At 49.4% G+C, this 20,961-nt stretch overlaps 2 protein-coding genes across 2 annotated transcripts in view; both read right to left on the bottom strand.

Annotated features, from left to right (window-relative positions):
• Positions 1–630: 630 nt before the first annotated feature.
• On the bottom strand, positions 631–7,682 carry LOC307075105 (uncharacterized protein; the record flags this gene model as incomplete). The annotated part of the gene is made up of 7 exons (XM_079735610.1): positions 7,569–7,682; positions 5,757–5,959; positions 5,241–5,342; positions 4,863–4,958; positions 4,597–4,707; positions 4,055–4,178; positions 631–3,482 (listed from the first exon to the last, which is right to left on the bottom strand). The coding sequence occupies exons 1-7, from the start codon at positions 7,594–7,596 to the stop codon at positions 631–633; spliced, it is 3,516 nt and encodes a 1,171-aa protein (XP_079591736.1). The 5' UTR covers positions 7,597–7,682.
• Positions 7,683–10,591: 2,909 nt separating this feature from the next.
• LOC307074693 (ankyrin repeat and BTB/POZ domain-containing protein 3-A-like) overlaps positions 10,592–20,961 on the bottom strand; it is a 30,747-nt gene continuing 20,377 nt past the window's right edge. Inside the window, 8 exon segments of the mRNA XM_079734961.1 lie at positions 10,592–14,219; positions 15,398–15,511; positions 15,662–15,730; positions 15,978–16,059; positions 16,965–17,067; positions 17,993–18,098; positions 19,148–19,326; positions 20,481–20,743. Coding sequence (XP_079591087.1) covers positions 13,956–14,219; positions 15,398–15,511; positions 15,662–15,730; positions 15,978–16,059; positions 16,965–17,067; positions 17,993–18,098; positions 19,148–19,326; positions 20,481–20,743 — 1,180 coding nt within the window. The 3' untranslated portion in view covers positions 10,592–13,955.

Raw genomic sequence — 20,961 nt, 5'->3', positions numbered from 1 at the left:
GTATAACTTTACTGCCCCCTTGTGTCTAAACGACCAAAGCGCATCAATGAGTGCGGGAGCAAATAACTGACTGATTAATTGCATTGATTTGAACTCTGAAAACTAAAATTATATATAATTGTGCTTATGATTACTTGTAAGGATTGGATTAGAATATTACATTTGAACAAAGTTACATTTCATGTCGGCATTTTGTCTATTATTAAACTTGCATAAGTTAACCTGATGATTTGTTGTATTACATAATACAAAAACAAATATGAAAGAACTTCAAAGTTTGATTTTAAGATTCATTTATTTGCCAGGTAAACCAAAATACTTTGCTGTATTCAATTCAATATGTACACCTGATAGCGATCCAGTCAGCCTTAGAATACAAAGCCAGAACAAAACAAGAAATCACTAGCACGCACAGCTAGCATAGCACATCGGCGCAAACCAAAATAAATCTCCCACAGATCCCCGCCCGCCAGAAAAATAAATTAAACCAAAACATACTTTATCCGCCTTGTGTTTTCCCAACAGCCCTCACGTAAATCTCCCCCCTTTCTAAAGTCATCAAAAATAGAGTCCCTGTTGGAAGACAAACCACATCCCAAACAACAAGTGCACCCCCCCCGCCCTCCCAGTCTACTGAAACTCGATGCGGACCTCCTGAGTGAAGGCCACCATCTTGGCCTCGTGCGTGAAGGCGGCCTCGTGCGTGAAGGCGTGCTCGTAGAGGCTCTTCTTGTGCGTGAAGGCCAGGCCGCACTGCTCGCAGGCGTGGCTCTTGGGCTTCCCCGAATGCGTGCGGCGGTGCTTCTTCATGTGGTACGACAGCCGGAAGCCCTTCTCGCAGATGTCGCACTTGAAGGGCTTCTCGCCCGTGTGGATGCGCATGTGCGACTTGAGGTAGCCCGACTGGATGAAGGCCTTGCCGCACTGGTCGCACTTGTAGGGCCGCTCCCCGGTGTGGTAGCGCGTGTGAAGCCGCAGCTCGTTGGCCGTCAGGAACGTCTTGCCGCAGTCGGTGCACTGGTGCGGCCGCTCGCCCGTGTGCGTCAGCTCGTGGCGCTTCAGCGAGATCTCCTTCATGAACTGCTTGCCGCACGCGCCGCAGGGGTAGCGCACGCCGATGTGCACCTGCTCCACGTGGTTGGTGAGCTGCAGCTTGGTGCGGTACGCCGCCGCGCACTGCGCGCACGCCCACGGCCGCGCCTCCGAGTGCGTGCCCATGTGCACCGTGAGCTCCGACGCCGAGCGGTAGCGCTTGCCGCACTGCCAGCACAGGAAGGGCTTCTCGCCCGTGTGCTTGCGCTGGTGCACCGTCAGGCAGTTGGACGAGCGGAACTTCTCGGGGCACGCCGTGCACGCGTACGGGAACTCGCCGCTGTGCACGCGCTCGTGCACCGCCAGGTAGGGCAGCTGGGCGAAGCTCTTGTCGCACTGCGTGCACGGGTAGGGCCCCGTGAAGTTGTGCTGCTTCTCGTAGTGCTCGCGCAGCCGCCGCAGCAGGGTGAACGTCTTGTCGCACATGGTGCAGCCCATGGGCTTGTGCATCAGCTTGTGGCGCTCGAAGGCGGGCTCCGAGGCCAGGATCTTGCCGCACTCCTTGCAGTAGAGCGGCGCGTGGATGCGCTGGTGGACCTTCAGCAGCGTCACGCTCTTGAACTCCTTGCCGCAGTCGTCGCAGCGCATCACCTCCTTGAACTCCACGCGGCACGCCGCCTCCTGGTGCTCCTTCAGGGCCGCCGGGTACTCGAAGTGCCGCCCGCAGTTGGAGCACCACACCGGGATCTTCAGCGCCGGGCCCTGGGGGCCGCCGTCGTCGGCGGGGCCCCCGCCCGCCCCCCCGGGCTCCTTCTTCAAGGCCGACAGCCGCATGATCTTCCTGTGGCAGATGGCGTAGATCTGGTGGCGCTTCAGGCTGTGCATGTGCTTGAAGCGGCGCTTGCAGTGCACGCAGTGGTAGGGCCGCTCCTCCGTGTGACACTGCATGTGCTTGTTGAGGTTCTTCACGTTGTCGAACGGCCGCGCGCACACCGGACACGCCTTCGGCGCCCGCGTGCCCCTGGGCTCCGGGACGCCCGCCCCCTCGCCGCGGCCGCCGCCCTGGCGGTCGACCTGCGCAAGGATCTCGTCCAGCGAGCGGCAGGGCTCCTCCCTGGCGCCCTCGTGGCCGTGGATCAGCTGGTGCTTCTTCAGCGTGTCCTTGTACTTGAAGCCCTTCTCGCAGCCCAGGCAGACGTACGGCCTCTCCTCCGTGTGCGAGCGCAGGTGCTTGGCGATGTCTGCCGTGCAGGGCAGCGTGCGGCTGCACACGGGGCACACCTTGCCGTCCCCGGGGGACGCCGCCCCCGCGGGGGACGCCGCGGGGCTCGGGGCGTCGGCGCCCGGCTCCCCAGAGCCGCCGGCGGCCCCGCCGGCGCGCTTCAGGTCCCGGCTCTTGCAGATCTCCTTCTGGTGGCGCCTCAGGACGTACGGGTGCTTGAAGCGCTTCTCGCAGTACGGGCACTTGTGCGGCCGGACCTCCGAGTGGGACTTGACGTGCCGGTCCATGTCCACCGGCCGGGCGAAGTACTTCCCGCAGAGGGCGCAGTGTTTGCTCTCCGAGGCGTCCGACGGGCCGGCGTCTCCGGAGGCGGCGTCCGGGTCGGCCTCCTCTTCCTCCTCCTCCTCCTCCTCCTCCTCCTCCTCGGCCTCTCCGTCAAACGCCTCGTCGCGCTCGTGCACGCGCATGTTGTGGCGCGTCATGTCGTACTGGTCCCGGAAGCGCTTGTCGCAGTTGGGGCATTTGTACTTGAGCTGGCGGTTGTCCGAGTGGATCTCCAGGTGCCGCCGCATGGCCGTGGCGCGCAGGAAGTCCTTGCTGCAGACGGGGCACGTCTTGTTGTTGGGGTACTTCCTCCGCGTGCGCTTCCCCGGGGGGGAGCGCGAGTCCTTCCGCTCGCCCAGCGCACGCCGCTTCAGCTGCAGCCGCTTGCTCTGCTTCAGCGGCTGGAAGGAGGCCGGTTTCAGCGGGTCGGGCCCTTCCTGGTCCCCCTGGTCCTGTAGCGCCCCCTGGTCCTCTAGATCCCCCTGGTCCTCTAGATCCCCCTGGTCCTCTAGATCCCCCTGGTCCTCTAGATCCCCCTGGTCCTCTAGCGCCCCCTGGTGCTCTAGTTCCCCGCGCTCCCCTGGGTCTTCTTGATCGTTCTGGTCCTCTGGGTCGCTGTGGTCCTCGGCCCCGGGGGCGTGCCCCCCGCCGGCGTCGGGAGGCGGGGCCTCGGCCGGCTCCTCCTCCCCCTGGCCGTCCCCAGCCGGCTGCGTCTGGATCTGGATGTAGTCCAGCAGCGTGACCGTCTCCCCCTCCAGCTGCACCGTCACGCAGCCGTGCAGCGGCTCCGAGGGCGCCTGCAGCTGGAACTGCTCGGCGTCGATCACCAGCTTCTGCAGCTGGGGCAGCGACAGCGAGGACAGGATGCGGTTCCCGAAGGACGACGGGAGCGACTGGGACTCGTCTGGAAGAGGAGAAGGAGAACGTTGTTGGGACAACTGGTGGGTCTGTGTTTAAGATTACAGCAGAGTGTGGACGTCCGGGTGTTCCCCTCCCGGTTGAACGGTACTGGGTCTGATGGCTCACGACTAGATTGGATCCTTGAGCAAGTGGTCGGGCCCCGACCTGCTCCTTAATGGCTTAATGGATTCACCAAGTCACTTCGGATACCAATGCCTACTAGGTAACTAAATATTCGTAGCCTAAGTTTTATATCAAATATTTATGTATGATAAAAATCAAAATCAAAATATATGACACAAAAAGAGGATTTTCTTTACGGTCCATAAATGAAAATCATTTATAAATCCATAAAACATCTTTAAATAAATTAAACAGCGATTGGATATCGTCAATAACTTCCAATAATTTCCGTTTCGGTCTCTTCCGCGATAAGTGGCCATAAGAGTTTGTAAGATTCATAATACTGAAAATGCAAGAACTTAGCATCGGTGGGCCGTAGGTTCGAGCGCCGGACAGTGACCTTAAAGACAACTATTGACATCATAACCCGAGAGGCCACTTTAGCACACGCACCGTCCAGGTCCGACTGGCCGAACGTGGAGTGGTACTGGAGCACCGCCCTCAGCTGCTGTGGATCGGGGACGGACTGGAGGCACTCCTCCAGGGCCGAGGGCACCGCGTCCAGCAGGGAGGCCGTCTGACCGGGGGGGGGGGGGGAGGGAGGGGGTGGGGGAGAGAGGGACGGAGAGGGAGGGGGGGACGGAGAGGGAGGGGGGAGAGGAAGGGAGGGATGAGATAGGCAGCCCCATAATAAGAGTGAAGAGTCGTTTTTTGTTCTGAATCAGAATTGAATACCACATGATACATTCCGTGGTCTGAGCCCAATATTGTCTGTTACATTCTGGGTCCTGAGCTAAATACTGTATGGCATAGTCCATGTTCTGAACTTAACACTAAATGGTAGAGTATGTTCTGAGCTAAATGCTATGTGGGACAATCTGTGTTCTTAACCTAATGCCATGTTTACTACATGTGCTCAAGTTATTGTCCGCCGTTACAGACCCCTCCCAGGTTTCTGTCAGGCGTTGAGGACTGAGTGATGCTGTGGTACATACATGCTGAAGGTCAGGTACAGGCATCAGCCGCTCAAGTCTGGACAGGAAGTCCAACACCAGCATCTGTAGAGCTGCGTCGTAGTCCGGACCAAAGTCCACCAGGAAGTCCTCCTGGAACAAAATCACCTTTTAAACTGTTTTTAAGCTAACCCTAACACCAAATCTATTTTTATGTATTTTTCCATTAACATAGTGTACAGTGCTGCATATAACAATAATAATAATACAATATATTTGTGCATACATATAGAATTAATTTCAAATACCTGGAAGAACTTTGCCTTCTCTTCGGGATCCTTTAGTAGAGATTCAATTTGATTCACAAAGTTGGATTCAGGGAACTGCACATCTGCGAAATACGGCTGAAAACAGGAGAGACAAATGATCACTGAACAGTAATAAATTGCCAAACGATTTGTCCTTAATGGCACACTTTGTTTTGTTCATCCCATGCGAGATGAGGCAAAACAACGTTTTCAGTAGCCTAGGTAACGGGATTTTTACGTTGATTTAGGACTCACCGTACTTTAACCCTCTTGAGTCCTCTCGATGCAAGCATCGCCAACAAAAAATCTCCCATAAAGCATTATGATTTACAAGCCGTATACGACTACAGACGGAGAAAACATGGTGCATCTCCCCACCTGCGCGGTCCAAGTAGATATTAAGGTCTTTATATGCACCAGGTGCATCTCGATGGTCTCTCTCTCTGCGCTCTGCTCCGACCGACAGAGTTCCAGGACCACCTGATGTCAACAAAACCCATACGTAAACCAACACAACATCAGAAACCTCAGGGACTGAATTCATTACCTGAAACCATGCAAATGTATTCGCTTTTCGGGAAACTTTACAAAGCTGGTGATGTTTAAAGAAAGGCAGGCTACAACATAAGAATTCATTTAGCCTTGCCTAGTTTCTCTATAGCACCATTAGAATATTTTCTATATTGCTTTAGAATATGCGTCTGTGCCTGCTTAGGTTAACAACGACCATTGGAAAACGGGCAGCTTGGAGATTAATACGCATTTGCGAATTAGTCTGGCACTTCCAGACTGTGTCAAAATAGCTTGACTGGAATAATATTACCAACATATATATATAAAAAGGAGAAGTTCCTCAACTTCTGAAAACTCTTTGAACAACAACCCTTCGCTCACCCTCGCTCGGAGTCCCAAGAGGAGCTGGGCCTTCTGGTCAGGATTCAAGAGTTCCGGAACGATGTCCGTGACGGTGCTGACAAACTCCTCCAACAGCCCGTAGCCCTGGACGTCCCCCCGCTGGACCACCTGCCACATGGCGGCCGACACCAGGCGCAGAGGGGGCACGAAGAGACGCAGGGACGGCAGTGGGAGATGGGCCTCTGGGAGGAGAGAAGGAGGAGAGGAGGAGATGATCAGCTCAGGCCTTTGGTAGCCTGGATAGCCCCGCCCGTTCTGCCGGAGAATTGAATCCGCCCTGCAGAAGGGTCTGGGGAAGAGCAATACATTTCTTTCTGCTTCCGATACGTTTTTGCAGGAGCGAGTCACCGAGCTGGCTTTTCCCCCTGGCGCGCCATTGGCTGGTTTAACACAATGACGACAGGGAAGCGACGGCGAGCAGCCTATAGACCTCTGAAGAATAAGTTCCACCTCCGAGGCTGCTGGTTCCACCTAGATTCCACTTGGGTTTTGGATTGTCGGTGCCGTTGGAGTAGTAAACGATTATAAATGCTACTTTGATGGCACCAGCAATCCAAAACCCAAGTGGAATCTAGGTGGAAAAAGTGTGTGGTTCAAAGCGCGAGCAGCTTTTACTTCTTCGCCACCTCCAGAGTTTGTGATGTACGATCATTCAAAGACCCCCATGTTATTACCCATAGACATTTGACCAATGGAACCAGGAGCCTCGGAGGGGGGGCTTATTCCTCAGAGGTCTATTCCGTACAGCGTCGTTTGAACGAGGCCCGTTGATCACGGCTCTTGTGCTGAAGAAAATGACAGCAGCCTCCCCTGACCAACGTGCAATCCACGATTGAGCTTGGTCTGGCAATAGCCAGGCTATGCCTTTGGGGCCGAAGCACCAGTACATCACAGTGACCGCCTCCATTTTGGAAGCACAGAGGACTGGATGTTAGTTATTGTGCTGGTGTTAATGCTTGTTTGGTCATTGTTCAGTAATTAATCATGAAATCCTGTGTCATCATGGGAAGACATTGTTGTATTTGAAACTGCTGTTTATAATGCAAGACGTGTCAAAGCTACATTACAGTACTGTACTGTACTTACTGTACAGTACAACAACTCCCTTGGGTCCTCTCAACATGGCGTAATATCGCGACCCAAAACTCCCATGATGCATTCTGATACACATGCCCTGTAGCCGTACAGTGTGGGGTCAGAATCATGCGGATAACTTTTGATTGAGTCTCAGTTTTGCATTATGTGGGATCTGGAGTCTTGTAAGGGAACGACAGAGAAATGGCTAAGATTATTTTACTTTACATAATATAAGTAACATACATTGCATTCGTGGTGCAAAGGAGGATTCCCAGCATGTCCTCTATTATGGCTATCAAACAGCGCATTTGAACATTAATATTGTATTTGCTATTTATCATTCTACTTTCTATGAAACATTGTGTGTCTGCAGGTATCGAGAGGTTGTAACCGTAATAGTTGTGTAATAAGTAATAAGTTGTGATCCTTGATCACGGTTGATACTCAACAGATATCGCCCCGAGTTGTGATGAAGTCGGTTTGACAGGTTAGCCGGCGAGCTACGGCTAGCCGTCATGGCTAGCGGTCTAGCGCCCTGCTAGCGGGCTAGCTCCCTGCTAGCGGGCTAGCACCCTGCTAGCGGGTTAGCTCCCTGCTAGCGCCGTGCTACTGTCTCAGAGCGGGGTACGCCATGTTGAAAAACGGGCGCACACAATCTTGCAGAAACTTGATTACCAACAACATTTATTATATTTTAGGTCCATATCGCCTTACCATTCTCACCAGGACTCGGGCTCTGCATCTCGGTATTCAGATGGGACAAAAGCAGAGGATAAATGTCCTAACTTGAAATGGTTGTGAGTCACTCTCCGCCCGACCCTGCGGTGCTAGTGGGGTGGAAGGAGGGGCGGCTCGATATCTGCGCTGGGTGCGCAGAACGACCGGATGTAGTTCCGCATGCGCTGCAAACTGTAGACACCGTACACACCCGGGCGCGCGATGGCTGCTTTATTCACCTGTTGTGTTGCAAGAGACGGCGAGTTATGACAATAAGATAAGTTCCAAGTAGCTTATTTGAAAACGATTTGTTTTCTCAGTCGAAATTAATAACATCCAATTATAAAAAGTCGTTACAGTTTTGAATATAAGTATATATTATTTGTGAATTTGTTTTTATTTCTGAAAATATTTCAACTTGTGTCTTTTTTAGAGTGAAATTCAGTTATGCAACCCATGATGTAACCAGTGTCGCGTATATTAAAATGAGACTGCCTCAGGATGGCACAGACGGGGGAACTCCGCCGTTAATTAAGATGACAGCTATGATTGACAACCGGCTGAGCAGATGTGAGAAAACCCATCGCTTATGGTAGGTAGAGCGTCGTTTTCATTTTGGACGGGATTCAACCAACGGGTCAGTAGAGTAGTTGGGAAAGATTACATTTGGACGCACAGTTGAATTAAATGCTTAAACTGCAGACTGCAATAGAAATGAATGGAATGTCGCAGTTTCATGTTCAATAAATTATACACCTTGTCTCTATGCCTATGAAATTCAGCGACTCCCCACTTTCATAAATATGAATGTATTGAAATATGAATGTACTGCGTCCATATAAAATAGTAATCACCTTTAAATGAGAACCATACCACAATCACGGCAATTTTGTCCTATATTTTTTTATTGCTTATACCCACATTGTAATTATACAAAACTGGAAAAAATCAGCAAAGTAGTCCTTTAAGAAAATAGCCACCAGGGGCCGTGGTTACAGTGATTTCACACAGGGCTTCGTGCGTAACAGCGTCCCCTAGCGGTTCTAAATGTTTCAGAGAATCCTACCCCTCGGACGCAGCCATCCACAACCACCACTAGCTAGACTAGAGGGAGCTCCACACATCAGCACACACCTCGCCACCCGTGTCCCTTCATTGGGAGGTGGAAGTGCATTGGAACTTCGTAACCTCTCTAAATTGAGTGACAAAATAAAATAAAATGTCCTAGATTACTATCTTGAAGACCGAATTGAATCTACCACGTTAAAACCAAATGTAACAATTCAGGGTTCAGGTACCCGTTCAAGGCGGGTACATGAACGTGAGGTCAGGCGGTTTGGTCCTCATTTAAGGTCGTTTCATCAAGGAATTGATTGTTTAATTTCCTCATTTCAATTAAAGAAGTCACGTTTTTTAATTAGCCTCTAAAACCCCCCAAACCACAGAGCCGTAGCTAATAAAGCCTCCTAGATTAATCCTTGGCGCTAGCACGACGTGCTTTTAAGGCCTGTGGCGTGCCAATGTTTAGCTCTGAGGCTACGTCCAACTCAACTCCTCTCCTTTTTATACCCTGGCCCTCCTCTGCCAACACAAACCATGGCTGCGTTACAGAACGTTCTCCTTGATCCCTCCTGCTGGGAGCACCAGCAGTATCACGACCGAGTAGCACTGGGAGACTGGGAACCGGTTTGGAACAGCTGAGCTGCCTCAGAGTCATTAGTCATCAACCAACTGTTGATCATCTGACCAATCAGAACCTTCCTACTCTGTAGCCAAGCACCTCTGTTGTGTGACGGCGCGTCGTATAATCGCTAAAACAATTCCTATTTGGAAACACCGATGTACCCTCGGGACCCATGACGATTTGTGGACGAAAGCTGAGCTTTGGGTCGAGGATTCGACAACGAGAACAGTGTGTACAAAGGAGATCGAGGAAAGATCTGGAGATTGAGCAGGAAGCGAGATTTGAAATCGTGTTACACTGACATTCTATTGGAATGCAGCCGATACAACTATAAACTATAAATATAAATGGAGCACGCGCCACGGCCTGTGAAGACGGGGCCGTTGAAGAGGCAGGCATCCTTCACACCGCCAAACCTCCAGAACAGTTCCCACAGGGTTGTGAAAGCAGCTCTCACACCGGGGAACGGGAGAGAGACCCTAAAACGATGTGTATTAGTAGGACAGAGTGGGTGAGGGTTCTACATAATCCATCAGGAGAAAGGGCAGTGAGTCAACTGAATTACACTTGTTTTGTAAGAGGAAAATCAATCAATACAGCTAAATCCATAATTCCTGTGTGGGTTTTCTGCTAGATAATAATAATGTTACAGGATGCTGCATTGTAAGTGCTTTTTGGTGGGTTTTGAGTTTGGGCTTTTTTTTAACGTTTTAGGTTTGACTTCTTTGTTGAATGTTTTTATTATATCTAAATCCAACTTTTTCCTATTTTTTAAACTCCAACATTGAATAAGAAAGTTTGTGCTTTGGTATAAAGGGCCCTTAAACTTTCATCTTCAGACATTGTGACTTCAGACATTTAATTCCTCATAGTGTCGCCCTGTCTCTCTCTAACATTTGCTCTCCTGAATTATTCGGTACGGTTCTGTGTGTCTAATTAAACACACACCTCATCCCTCTTTAAATCTGCACCAGATTTAACTTTGTGCGAGGAAGAAAAGTGGGCTTGTGTGACACTAAATATGACAGTTATAAGACATTAGAGGAACAATAAACCCTAAATATGACTACTAAATATTAAGGATATAATGAGTTTAAATTTGGAAGTTTATTTTCCCCTCCATTAGACGATTATGAAAGACAATATATTGCTCACTTGAAAACAATGGCAGGTCACAAAAACAAATACAAAACAAACACAAACCCAGTACAATATTATTTTTTCGTGTATCATGATACAAAAAATAATAATCTGAAACATATTTTCAGCCTGCGTGTGAATGGAATTAGGCCTACATGGAGAATCAGAACAGGCCAAGGTCACAACATTTTGGAGACTCAATCGTGGCACGTGTCTGATGGTGGAGAAACAGATTCTTAAGCCGAGATGGGTGAAATAGAGAGAGTGGCAAAAACAACCCACACGGTGTAAAGGTCATCAATATCATTGTTTTATTGGCTCTAAACCAAGCATCTCATGGAACACTGGCACTGTCTGTAGCACGACTGCAACACCTTTATTACGTCGTCAGACTCTACACCACATCCCTGCTATGAACACCAGGTATCATTTATATTTCAGGTATTTTTTTATCTATATATACATATATATATATGTTTATATGCATATATATGTATGTATATATACATATATATATTTATAGTACAATATACATGTTTTCATCAAAGGTAAAATTGCAAAAAAGTGATCTCCTGGATTCCTACTCTTTAGTATTGCATGCATGTGTTGAGTGCGTTGAGATGTGTTGGACGACGGGGAACGGACACGCAGGCAATGCGATGCTCAGTGACGTGGGTTCATGGAGAGATATCACGTGGCGGGCGGACAACGCCGCAGTTTTAACGGGACACAGTAAGGAGCCATGCTGCTCACCCAAACAAAACCCGACACACAACTCAAACGTACACTTACACTGCTCATTCAGTGAGAAGCACAGCTTAACGGCGCAAAATAGATCTTCTTTATTCACTTTTTTGTTATTGTTTAATGAGGAATAACAAAGGAGCTAATATGGAAAGAAATAAACGTACAGTTACTGAAGAGAGCTGTGTGCAAATCAACACCAAATCGTTTTGAAATACTAGCGATACTGCGTTTTTGTTTGAGGCACAGCAATAAGGTGGTGGACCTTTAAATAGAGACTAAAGGTAGTTGGATACCTCGCTGTGCAGACTGCAAGAGACGCATCCACCTCGGAGGTCACTCAGGGTGAAGGAATGGAGGGTTCATTTAAAGCTATGATGGGTAGTATATGTGCACAAGATAAATATACTATCATTAACTTTTTTATAGAACTTTAAAATAAAGCTAGCTAATCTATGCATTTGTTTTTAAATAATCCAAAAATATCATTATTTTCTTATATAGGGTATCTAGTTCACATATATCTATGTATCTGTTATCTTACTGTATTTACCACACCAAGCAATACAATGTCAATATGGAAATAGGCTATTTCCATATTGTTTATATGATTTTTTTTTTGCTTTTGTAAAACAAAATATCTGAAAATGTAAAATACACTGTATAGTGCTATGTATGTAGGTAAGAAAATAAAGTAGGTTCATATAATTCATCTTCTGTAACTATTTACAGATGTATAACGGCCTCTTAGCTGCACTTGTTCCCCCACCTAATAAGTCAATTGGCCTAAAATACTTTGTTGAAGTCATCGTACGTCTGCTACAATCCATCGTGTCCTTTGGCTGTCGTATCAGAGTCATCCAACCCGTTACACAATAAGCATCATTTACCGTCCAGACAAGCACCATAAAGGATCAACACTTCATGGACCCCAACTCATACAATTGTTAAATGTTAATTATTTAGAATTCATATTTGACTCATAATTATTTAATTATTGTAGTAAGTTTGAAATTTGTTTTTTTTAGCGAGAATTCTGTGGACCTTTTTAAAGTTTGGGCTCCAACTCTGGGAATGTGGTTTGCGCTCTATCACAACGGAAATAAGCGCATTTAGATTTTGGATAATTTACATTAGGTTAGAAGAACGTTTCATCATATTTTTAGTTACAGGGAAGCTGAATGGAAAAAACAACCAATAATCCGGTATGGTCTTTAAACAGTAGTAAAAAGGTTAACATCCTCTGCTACTTTTAACACGATTTAGAACAATAGCCTACCCTAATTCAGCTCTACCGTTTTTTTGTTGTTGTTATAGAAAGCAAGTGCTTCACAGACAAACAGACAAAAACATACATGCCCTTTTGCATAAACGAGAAACGAGAAAAAAGCCAGAGCTTTGTTTTGTTCCGGGAATACATTCGATGAGATTGGTGTCTTCTGCCAAGCGAGAGGGAAAGGGGGGAGTTATCAGAGTAAACACTGTACATTGTAGTTTTAAAAAATAAAAAGCACATAATGGACTTCCAGGACTTATTTACATCTGTCTGAACGCACTTGAAATAAGTTTATGTTTCTCCGTCCCATGACCCCCATGTGTTGGTTACACACGAGAAGAGAGAAGGAGAGACATCGATTCCCTCGTACGTCTCCGACGCGGTGAAGTGAGAGCCGCTACGTAAACTAGCGATATGGCCTCGGCGAGCGTCATGCATAAACTGTCCAGAGGGGGGAGCCCACAGGCCGGTGGTCTTCAATGGAGAAAGTCCAGCTTGCGCGTCCGATCTTTTCCCAAGCGTTCCGTGGTCGGTGTCCCTTTCCCGAATCACAAAATCGTATGCACTTGCACACACGCACGCACACACACGCACGCACACGGAGTAGAAAAACACAGGTGAAGCACACAATGTGTGTGTGTGTGTCCATTACCAAAAAACATGACCGGATGCTTTGATGTCGTTCTCCCAGGAGGCTTCCCCTCCCCTCCATCTCCCAATGGCTTCAGTTGACATCTCTGGTTTGGTCCACCGTCTGAACCTGCTCTGGTGGCTGAGGGTGGATGTGGATGGCTTCAGTTTGTCTGATGTACTCTACCTTTAGTTTTTGAAGTTATGTTTTCAAAGAGCGCCAAGTAGCACAAAAAGAGCTAAACTTCTAAGTTGGCCCCTTTTTGAGTTTCCCCAAACCATCGTTGGAGGTGTTTCCATGCACGTATCGGATGTGAAGTACGGTCGTATGTTTCAAGTCCGCAGGGCCTCGACGAAGACTCCAGAGAGTCGCGGTCGGAGAAGTCCGTTCTTTCGTCCACGACGGTTGTTTCCTTGCGTTTGAGTTCCACAGTCGTACTTTGACAACGTTTCAAGGACAACGGCCGCATTTCGCAGACTTTTTCAAATGCTTCAGGTTCCCAGCGTTTCGAGACGAGAGACCCCCAATGAAATCCCTCGTCGTTGCACGAGCCAATGGCAGCGTCCGAATATTCCCTATCACCTTATAAGGGCATAGGATGGACCTCAGACGGATCCATAGAGGTTCCTGTTCAATGTCCCGACGGTGGGGGTGGTGTAGGCGGAGGCGGAGGAGGTGGAGGTGGACGGACAGGGAGGGAACGCATGGAGCAGAGGCCAAGTCAGTTGCATCTTTTTGGCACTAGTGTTTCTGTGTGTGTGTGTGTGTGTGTGCGCGTGTGTGTGTGTAGAGTGGTTGGCGGTCGCAGCAGGGGGTGGGGGCGGGCCGCCGGTGGTTGTGGTTCTTGGGGGGTGTGGCTAGGTTGGGGAGGGCGGGGCTTGGTGGGGGGCGGGGCTAGGCTCGGGAGGGTCACACCACGGAGCCCTTGGAGGCGGACAGGTGGATGGAGCGGATGCGTGTGGTCAGCGTCTTCTCCAGCTCCAGGAGGATGTCGGAGCAGATGCCGGGGCTGGAGGCGGGGCTCTCGGCCGTGGCGGGGGCGACGGCGAGCTGCTGGGCGGGCGGAGACAGCTCGTACAGCAGCTGCTTGAAGGGCTCCAGGTCCATCAGCAGCACCATGTTCTTCAGGAAGAAGCCCTCGATGAACGCCGTCAGCTCCACCGCACCCAGGAACTGAGAGGGGGAGGGGGGGGGATGGGGAGAGGGGGGTGGAAGGGAGAGAGGAGAGGAGGGAGAAGGGGAGGAGAGAGGAGGGAGAAGGGGAGGGGAGAGGAGGGAGAAGGGAAGGGGAGAGGAGGGAGAAGGGGAGGAGAGAGGAGGGAGGAGGGGGGGAGAGAGGAGGGAGAAGGGGAGGGGAGAGGAGGGAGAAGGGGAGGAGAGAGGAGGGAGAAGGGGAGGAGAGAGGAGGGAGGAGGGGGGGAGGGAGAAGGGGAGGGGAGAGGAGGGAGAAGGGGAGAGGAGGGAGAAGGGGAGGAGAGAGGAGGGAGGAGGGGGGGAGAGAGGAGGGAGAAGGGGAGAGGAGGGAGAAGGGGAGGAGAGAGGAGGGAGGAGGGGGGGAGGGAGAAGGGGAGGGGAGAGGAGGGAGAAGGGGAGAGGAGGGAGAAGGGGAGGAGAGAGGAGGGAGGAGGGGAGGGGAGAGGAGGGAGAAGGGGAGGAGAGAGGAGGGAGGGGAGAGGAGGGAGAAGGGGAGGAGAGAGGAGGGAGGGGAGAGGAGGGAGAAGGGGAGGAGAGGAGGGAGGGGAGAGGAGGGAGAAGGGGAGGAGAGAGGAGGGAGGAGAGAGGAGAGAGAAGGGGGGGAGGGGAGAGGAGGGAGAAGGGGAGGAGAGAAGGGGGGCGGGGTTAAGTGAAGTCAGGTTATGTTGCTGCTATGTTGCCAGTATCATAATTAAAAGGGATCAAAGGGGATCTCATGATTAGAGAGGGTATACAAGAGATGTGATTTGATGATGAGGCCCTCTGATCCTAATTCCAATAAACAATCAAAATCCATTTGCGTCCCACGGAGATTCGACTGTTGGATTTAATTAACACATCAGCAGACCATCTGGAAAGAGTCCTCTTTCTTTTTTTAAATACCATCTTTCCCCAGCATATGATATTATAGAGAGGACATTAATTAATGACATTCATGTGATCTAAAAATTAATACTTAATTTCATATTTTGAATGTTAAAAGTACTGCAAATTGTAAAGGTTGGATCTTTTAACTGAGTTAAAAGACAACGTAAAATCTCCCATATTTTGTGGTAGTGTATGGGGCTGGTTGTGGTTCAGATCAGCAATAAGGAATATTTAACCAACTATGCAAAGAAACAACGTTTTCAATGCACCACAAGGCCGGCTGGGGGCACCTTGGCGTGTTTGTAGAGGTCCACACAGGTTTCCGTGGTGATGTTCTTGGAGCAGATTATCTCACAGTGCCGCTGCAGAGCTTCCAGTTGGAAGAATTTGGCAGCAGACAAGAGCTGGAACAGAATAGTAGAAAACAATAAACGACGATGATGATGAGAGAGAACCGAAGCCCGGCCGTATGGTGGGGGGGTCATCCCACAGATTGCTGTCAGTGATGCTGATGTGTGCTCCGTGTTTAACATCTTTATGTTCGGCGAGCTCACCTCCATTATCTCAGTGTTTCGGATGTGCAACGTTTCTGTGCCGCCGTAATACAGAAACTTCATGACCAGCTGCGACACACAACACATACACAGTTAGGAATCAACCTTAGAGAGATCTTTTATATCTGTAAGTACAACTAACTTTTTTTGCGTATGGCGTTTTTCATTCGTTCTTTTATACGGTAGATTATAAACTAAACGCAAACATTCAGCGTTCGCGAACGCCGTCACAGCCAGCTAACACGTCTAGTTTACTAGAAGAGGTTTAGTGTTCTCAATGGAAGGTGGGAATGAGACAAGTTAATCTGCCTCTCACATGGAAGATGTTGTACTTGACGTGGCTGATCTCGATGCAGGTGTTCTCCGCTGCCGGTCGGTTCTGGAGCAAAGACTTGAACCTTGGAGAGACAAAAAAGGTTATTATAATTATATATAATTACGATAACAATATGTTATAACATATATTTAATATCATTATGTTGACAATGTTAGATGCATAATGTTATATGCGGAATATGCATGGCATATTCCGGCTCTAGGAAATGCTGTAGCAAATAGCCTTAAGAGCAGGGTTCGAGTAAGAGAGAGGTCTGACTACTATGAAAGCAGCAAACGCAAATATTTGTGGGGGTCTCTGAAATACAGCAGCATAATATTCTAATTACAAACAAAGCTATTTTCCCTTCCACATACAGAGTAATATTGACGTTAAGTAAGGGATAATGGAACGGCTACTTGCCAAACGAAAAAATATCTTCACATGGTGTGTCTTTTTACAATTTATTTTTAACCATTCGTAGTGTTGTTCAGCAGAGAAATAGTTAGCCAAGACGTTGACGTCGCTTAGCAACCGAAGATGCTGGCATTGTTGTGAAGGGCCCATGCAAGTGAACGGAGCGTTCCACGGCATTGAGAAGTGCCGCGTCATAATAGCCTATATTTACTTGCACATCTATATTTATTTATTTTTCAAGAGACCCCCACAGAGATGGAATCATAACTCGAACCCTGCTTAAGAGCATTGGTACTACTTTGGCTTTCTGCCACTTTTCAGACTAGAATGGGCAATGGGACTCGATCCTTCATTATCTGAGGGAAATGGACTGAACAGGAAATATTTGATGAGTTCGTGAGTTGAAAAGTCCAACCAACCCGCGCAAAGGTACCATCATTACAAAACGTCTCTCAGCCGTAGCGGTCTGCAGAGATCACTGGGATGAGGAGTGAGTGATTAATGAGACGCATCTCTCTTCCTAATAGACTGAGGGGGGTCGTGACGTCACGGTGTGGTCCACAGGTTTACCTGGCCGAAGCGGTGAACAGCAGCACTTTGTGTGCATAGAAGGGCTTCCCCTCCACCAGGAAGGTGACGTCAGACATCTCCTTGTTGTTGAGGAAGTGCGGGTCTGTGGGCGACGGCACGGATAAGGTTGATGAAAAAAAAAACGTAATTAAACGAGTGATTATGCTTCCGTTGGCCTTGCTTTATCAGACCAGACATTTTACCCATTGTGCACTGAGTTTGACTTTCAGTCTGTCTGAATCTCTCTCTCTTTCTCTCTCTCTCTCTTTCTCTCTATCTGTCTCTATCTCTGTCTTGCTCTCACTCTCTCTTTCTCTCTCTATCTGTGACTATCTGTCTCTCTCTTTCTCTCTCTATCCCTCTGACACGCACACACAACCACACACACACACACACACACACACACACACTTTGTTGTTCCAATCCGATCGACGTATGTGTCGTGAACATAGGCACCACCAGATGGCGCTGCAGGGCCTTGCCTTCAGCAGCCAATCCGCTGCATAGTGAATCAATCTGCTGATCCCACCGACTGAGGCTGGTAGGGAACATTATTACTGTTTGACTTCAGAAAGGCATCGCAGCCTTTAAGTTGTTTTTGTTTAGGGTAAACAACGGAGGATTGATGAAACACGCTTGCTCAGCAGATTGTGAATTTCAAATCAAATATTTCACATCATACTGTCCCCGGGACATTTGGGGTTTTTTTGTTCGTCGTTCTAGTAATAAATCTCAATAAAGCATTACAGGTATCCGGGCTGTGTAGCTGCCTTCGACGTACAGAGAAACAATAAAATAACTGTCGGTGCGATTGCTCTGATGCTGAGACGCTCGCCAGCTGACACTGAAACCTGTGAAAACCATACACAGAAGCTCATATTGGATTATGTCTTTGCTGCGGAGACACAAGGATTCGGCCGTACAGCCGCTTTATGAATCAATCATTTCTGAAGAAGATGCGTCTAATCGTTGCTAGAGGCCATGCCCTAGCCCCCCCCCCCCCCCCATATCGGCAACCGGTTTCTTACCGAGACGTGAGGTCTGCTTCTTCTTTATCTCTGTCAGTTTGGGGATGGGGAACGGCCCGTAGCACTGCGTGAAGATAACTGACAGCTGCTGGCTAATCACTTCATTCTGTTAGTCAAACATAAAAAACAACAACACACAAAACAACACAGATGTGAGAAATGAGTTAGCGCTCATTAGCTTAATGTGCTTCTTCTCCTAGCGTAAGCCGCTCGACAAATTACACGACGCAGAAGTATACGCTAAGACTCGTTCTCATGTTCATTTATGAGATGCTAATGTAAGGGGCTGGCACTAACTTGTGCAATTTAGAAAGGGTTGGCAATTACTATGGACTACTGGGAAGGTTTCTGGAGGAAGATGAAAATACATCTTTGATTTTGTACCTCTGGAGAAGTGTTTTGGTTTTATTCCTTATTTCTTTTTTCCTTGTTCTTGAGCTGAGAACAAACCCAGATGTTTGAAATCTGGTCCCTTTAGCGCGCTACATCCCAGCAGACATATCATAGCATGTTAACCGTGCTCTGACCTCTATACATGACTAAATGGTAAGTGGACTGTATTCATTCATGCACTCATCCATTCATGCACACATTCACACACCTGCTCCAGCTCGTTGAGAGCAGTTAGGGTGAGGTGCGTTGCTCAGTGACACCTCGACACTCAGCGAGCAGGAGATCGAACTAGCAACCTTGCGGCTACCAGCCGACCGGCTCTACCTCCTGAGTTACTGCCGTCCATCCAGTCGATACGACTAATCGGTACGCGTGTCAATATAGCCTATTAGTATATGCTACGCTTGAACCTCCTAAGATGCCACAATTTGATTGGTTCGCTCTCTCGGGATATTGGGCAGTATCCCATGATTGAGATCTCAAACTCGGGATATTGTTTTCATCGCAAAATGTCCCGCTTTGTTTGCTAATAAAAACAAACAAATCCCGTCAAAAAGTGTTATCTTGTTTATTTTTGGAGTGTTCACGTGTACTATATACTAAAACAATTATTCACCTCAGGCTCCGGGAACAGCCTGGATAGAGAAATAGCGGATGGAATAGTGAATAGTGGGCTCTTCCCCACCGTTCCCTATTCACAACATCGACGCAGGCACTCTTTAAGCTTTCATAAGCTAAGCTGACCACGGTCAGTGGAGGCACCTTGCTGGCGCGGAGGATCTGGAACATGAGGGGCAGGCCGTGGGTGATGAGCTCTTCGGTGTACTCGTCCTCCTGGATGGCGCTGAAGTCCTTGAGCAGTCCCTGGATGAGCGGCCGCCGCTGCTGGATGAAGCAGGTCCTCAGCGACTCCAGCCAGGTGTGCAGCGTCCAGGGGACACCTGAGGAGACGCACGCACACGTCAGTACAGGTGGGGGGGGATACGGGGTTTTAAGGTGGGGGAAGTCACTTTTGCGGATTTCACAATTGGAGAGAGCACTGCGTCATGTGGGCGGGGTGAAGGAAATCGCCGTCCCGCCTTTAATGTGGAAACAGGGCGGAGCGCTCGGAGCAGTGAAGCCGTTGTTTGTGCATTCTGCAGAATCTGCGTTGATTGTTGCAGACTTTGGACGGCAGATGTATGAAGCGGTACTCTCTGGTATTAGAGAACGGCCAAACGTGGCGGTTCCCCTTCAACCAACCAATGAGATCATCAGCTAAGGAAAGGATTATGTTTGGAGGGACATTGGGAACGGTGCAGGTCTACACTGAAGAAACCCGAAGCTACAGAGCTAATGTCACCATAGGCTACAGAGCAAACACAAGGTCAAACAAACAGCTGTTGTCGGTACACCACAATCGGTACAGGTGTTTACAATCATCAACAACAGCAACGGGAAGCATTTTTAAGTGCACGTACATGCACAGTTGGAAATGAACACGTGGACAAATGGAAAGCACCACTCAAACACGATGGAATCACGCAGACAACCAGGGCCTGAGAAGCTATAGTCGAAGTGCTTTCAAAGAGTTGTTTCTGTTGAGTATTTTATGACTAGGCTGGACGAGTGGGTCTGTGTGTGGGGGGGGGCGGGAGACTATTGAGTATGGGTAGAGCCCTGACAAGGACAGGTAGCTACCACCTCACACTCAAAGGAAATGGCATCATGTCCTCTGCTCAGTGCAATGTTGCTTTTGAAAGGGTGACTTTCATATCAAAAGTCTAGCTTGGGCCAGTGTGTGCACGTGCATACATACGTGCGTGCATGTGAAAGAGAGTTCATGAGTCTGAGCACATGAGTGTGTGTGTGTGTGCGTGAGTGTGAGCGAATGGGTGTGAGTGTGTGTGAGTTTGCGCTTGTAAGCGTGTGTGTGTGTGTGTGTGTGTGCGTGCGTGCATGAGTGTGAGCGCATGAGTGCGAGTGAGTGTGCGTGTGTGTGTGTGTGTGTGTAGCACAGGACAGGACAGGTAGAAGAGCGCGACAGCGAGCAGCTAGCTCCAGCGGACGGTGGCAGCGGTGTTTGGGGCGCGCGGCGGCGGCGGCTGAGTCTGACCTAAGCTGCGGATGTCTATGGTGATGTCCACGTGGCCGTGCTCGGCGCTATGGTACATGGCCTCTCTCAGGGCTCTCAGTTTGGCCTTTCCTGTTCGCAGCAGCGTGGCTCCGCCTCCGTTGGGCAGCAGTAGCGGCAAAGGGGGCGGGGCCGCCCGCTTGTCCCCGCCCCCGGGCTCAGAGCCCTCGGCCAGGATCTCCTCCAGCGACAGGACGTCCCCCTTCTCCTTCTCCGTCTGGGACAGGAGGCGCCGGAACACGTTCCTGTTGGGGGCGGGGGGGGAGGGAGGAGGAGTCAGGGGAAGGAGGAGGAGTTGGGGGAGGAGGGACAGAAGGGGAAGAGGAGGAGGAGTCGGGGGGAGGAGGGACAGAAGGGGAGGAGGAGGAGGAGTTGGGGGAGGAGGGACAGAAGGGGAGGGGGAGGAGGAGGAGGAGTCGGGGGAGGAAGGACAGAAGGGGAGGAGGAGGAGGAGTCGGGGGGA

This window comes from Pollachius pollachius (assembly GCF_949987615.1).
Source record: "Pollachius pollachius genome assembly, chromosome: 4".
Taxonomy (NCBI): Eukaryota; Metazoa; Chordata; class Actinopteri; order Gadiformes; family Gadidae; genus Pollachius; species Pollachius pollachius.
This window is presented reverse-complemented; position numbering and strand designations above follow the sequence as displayed.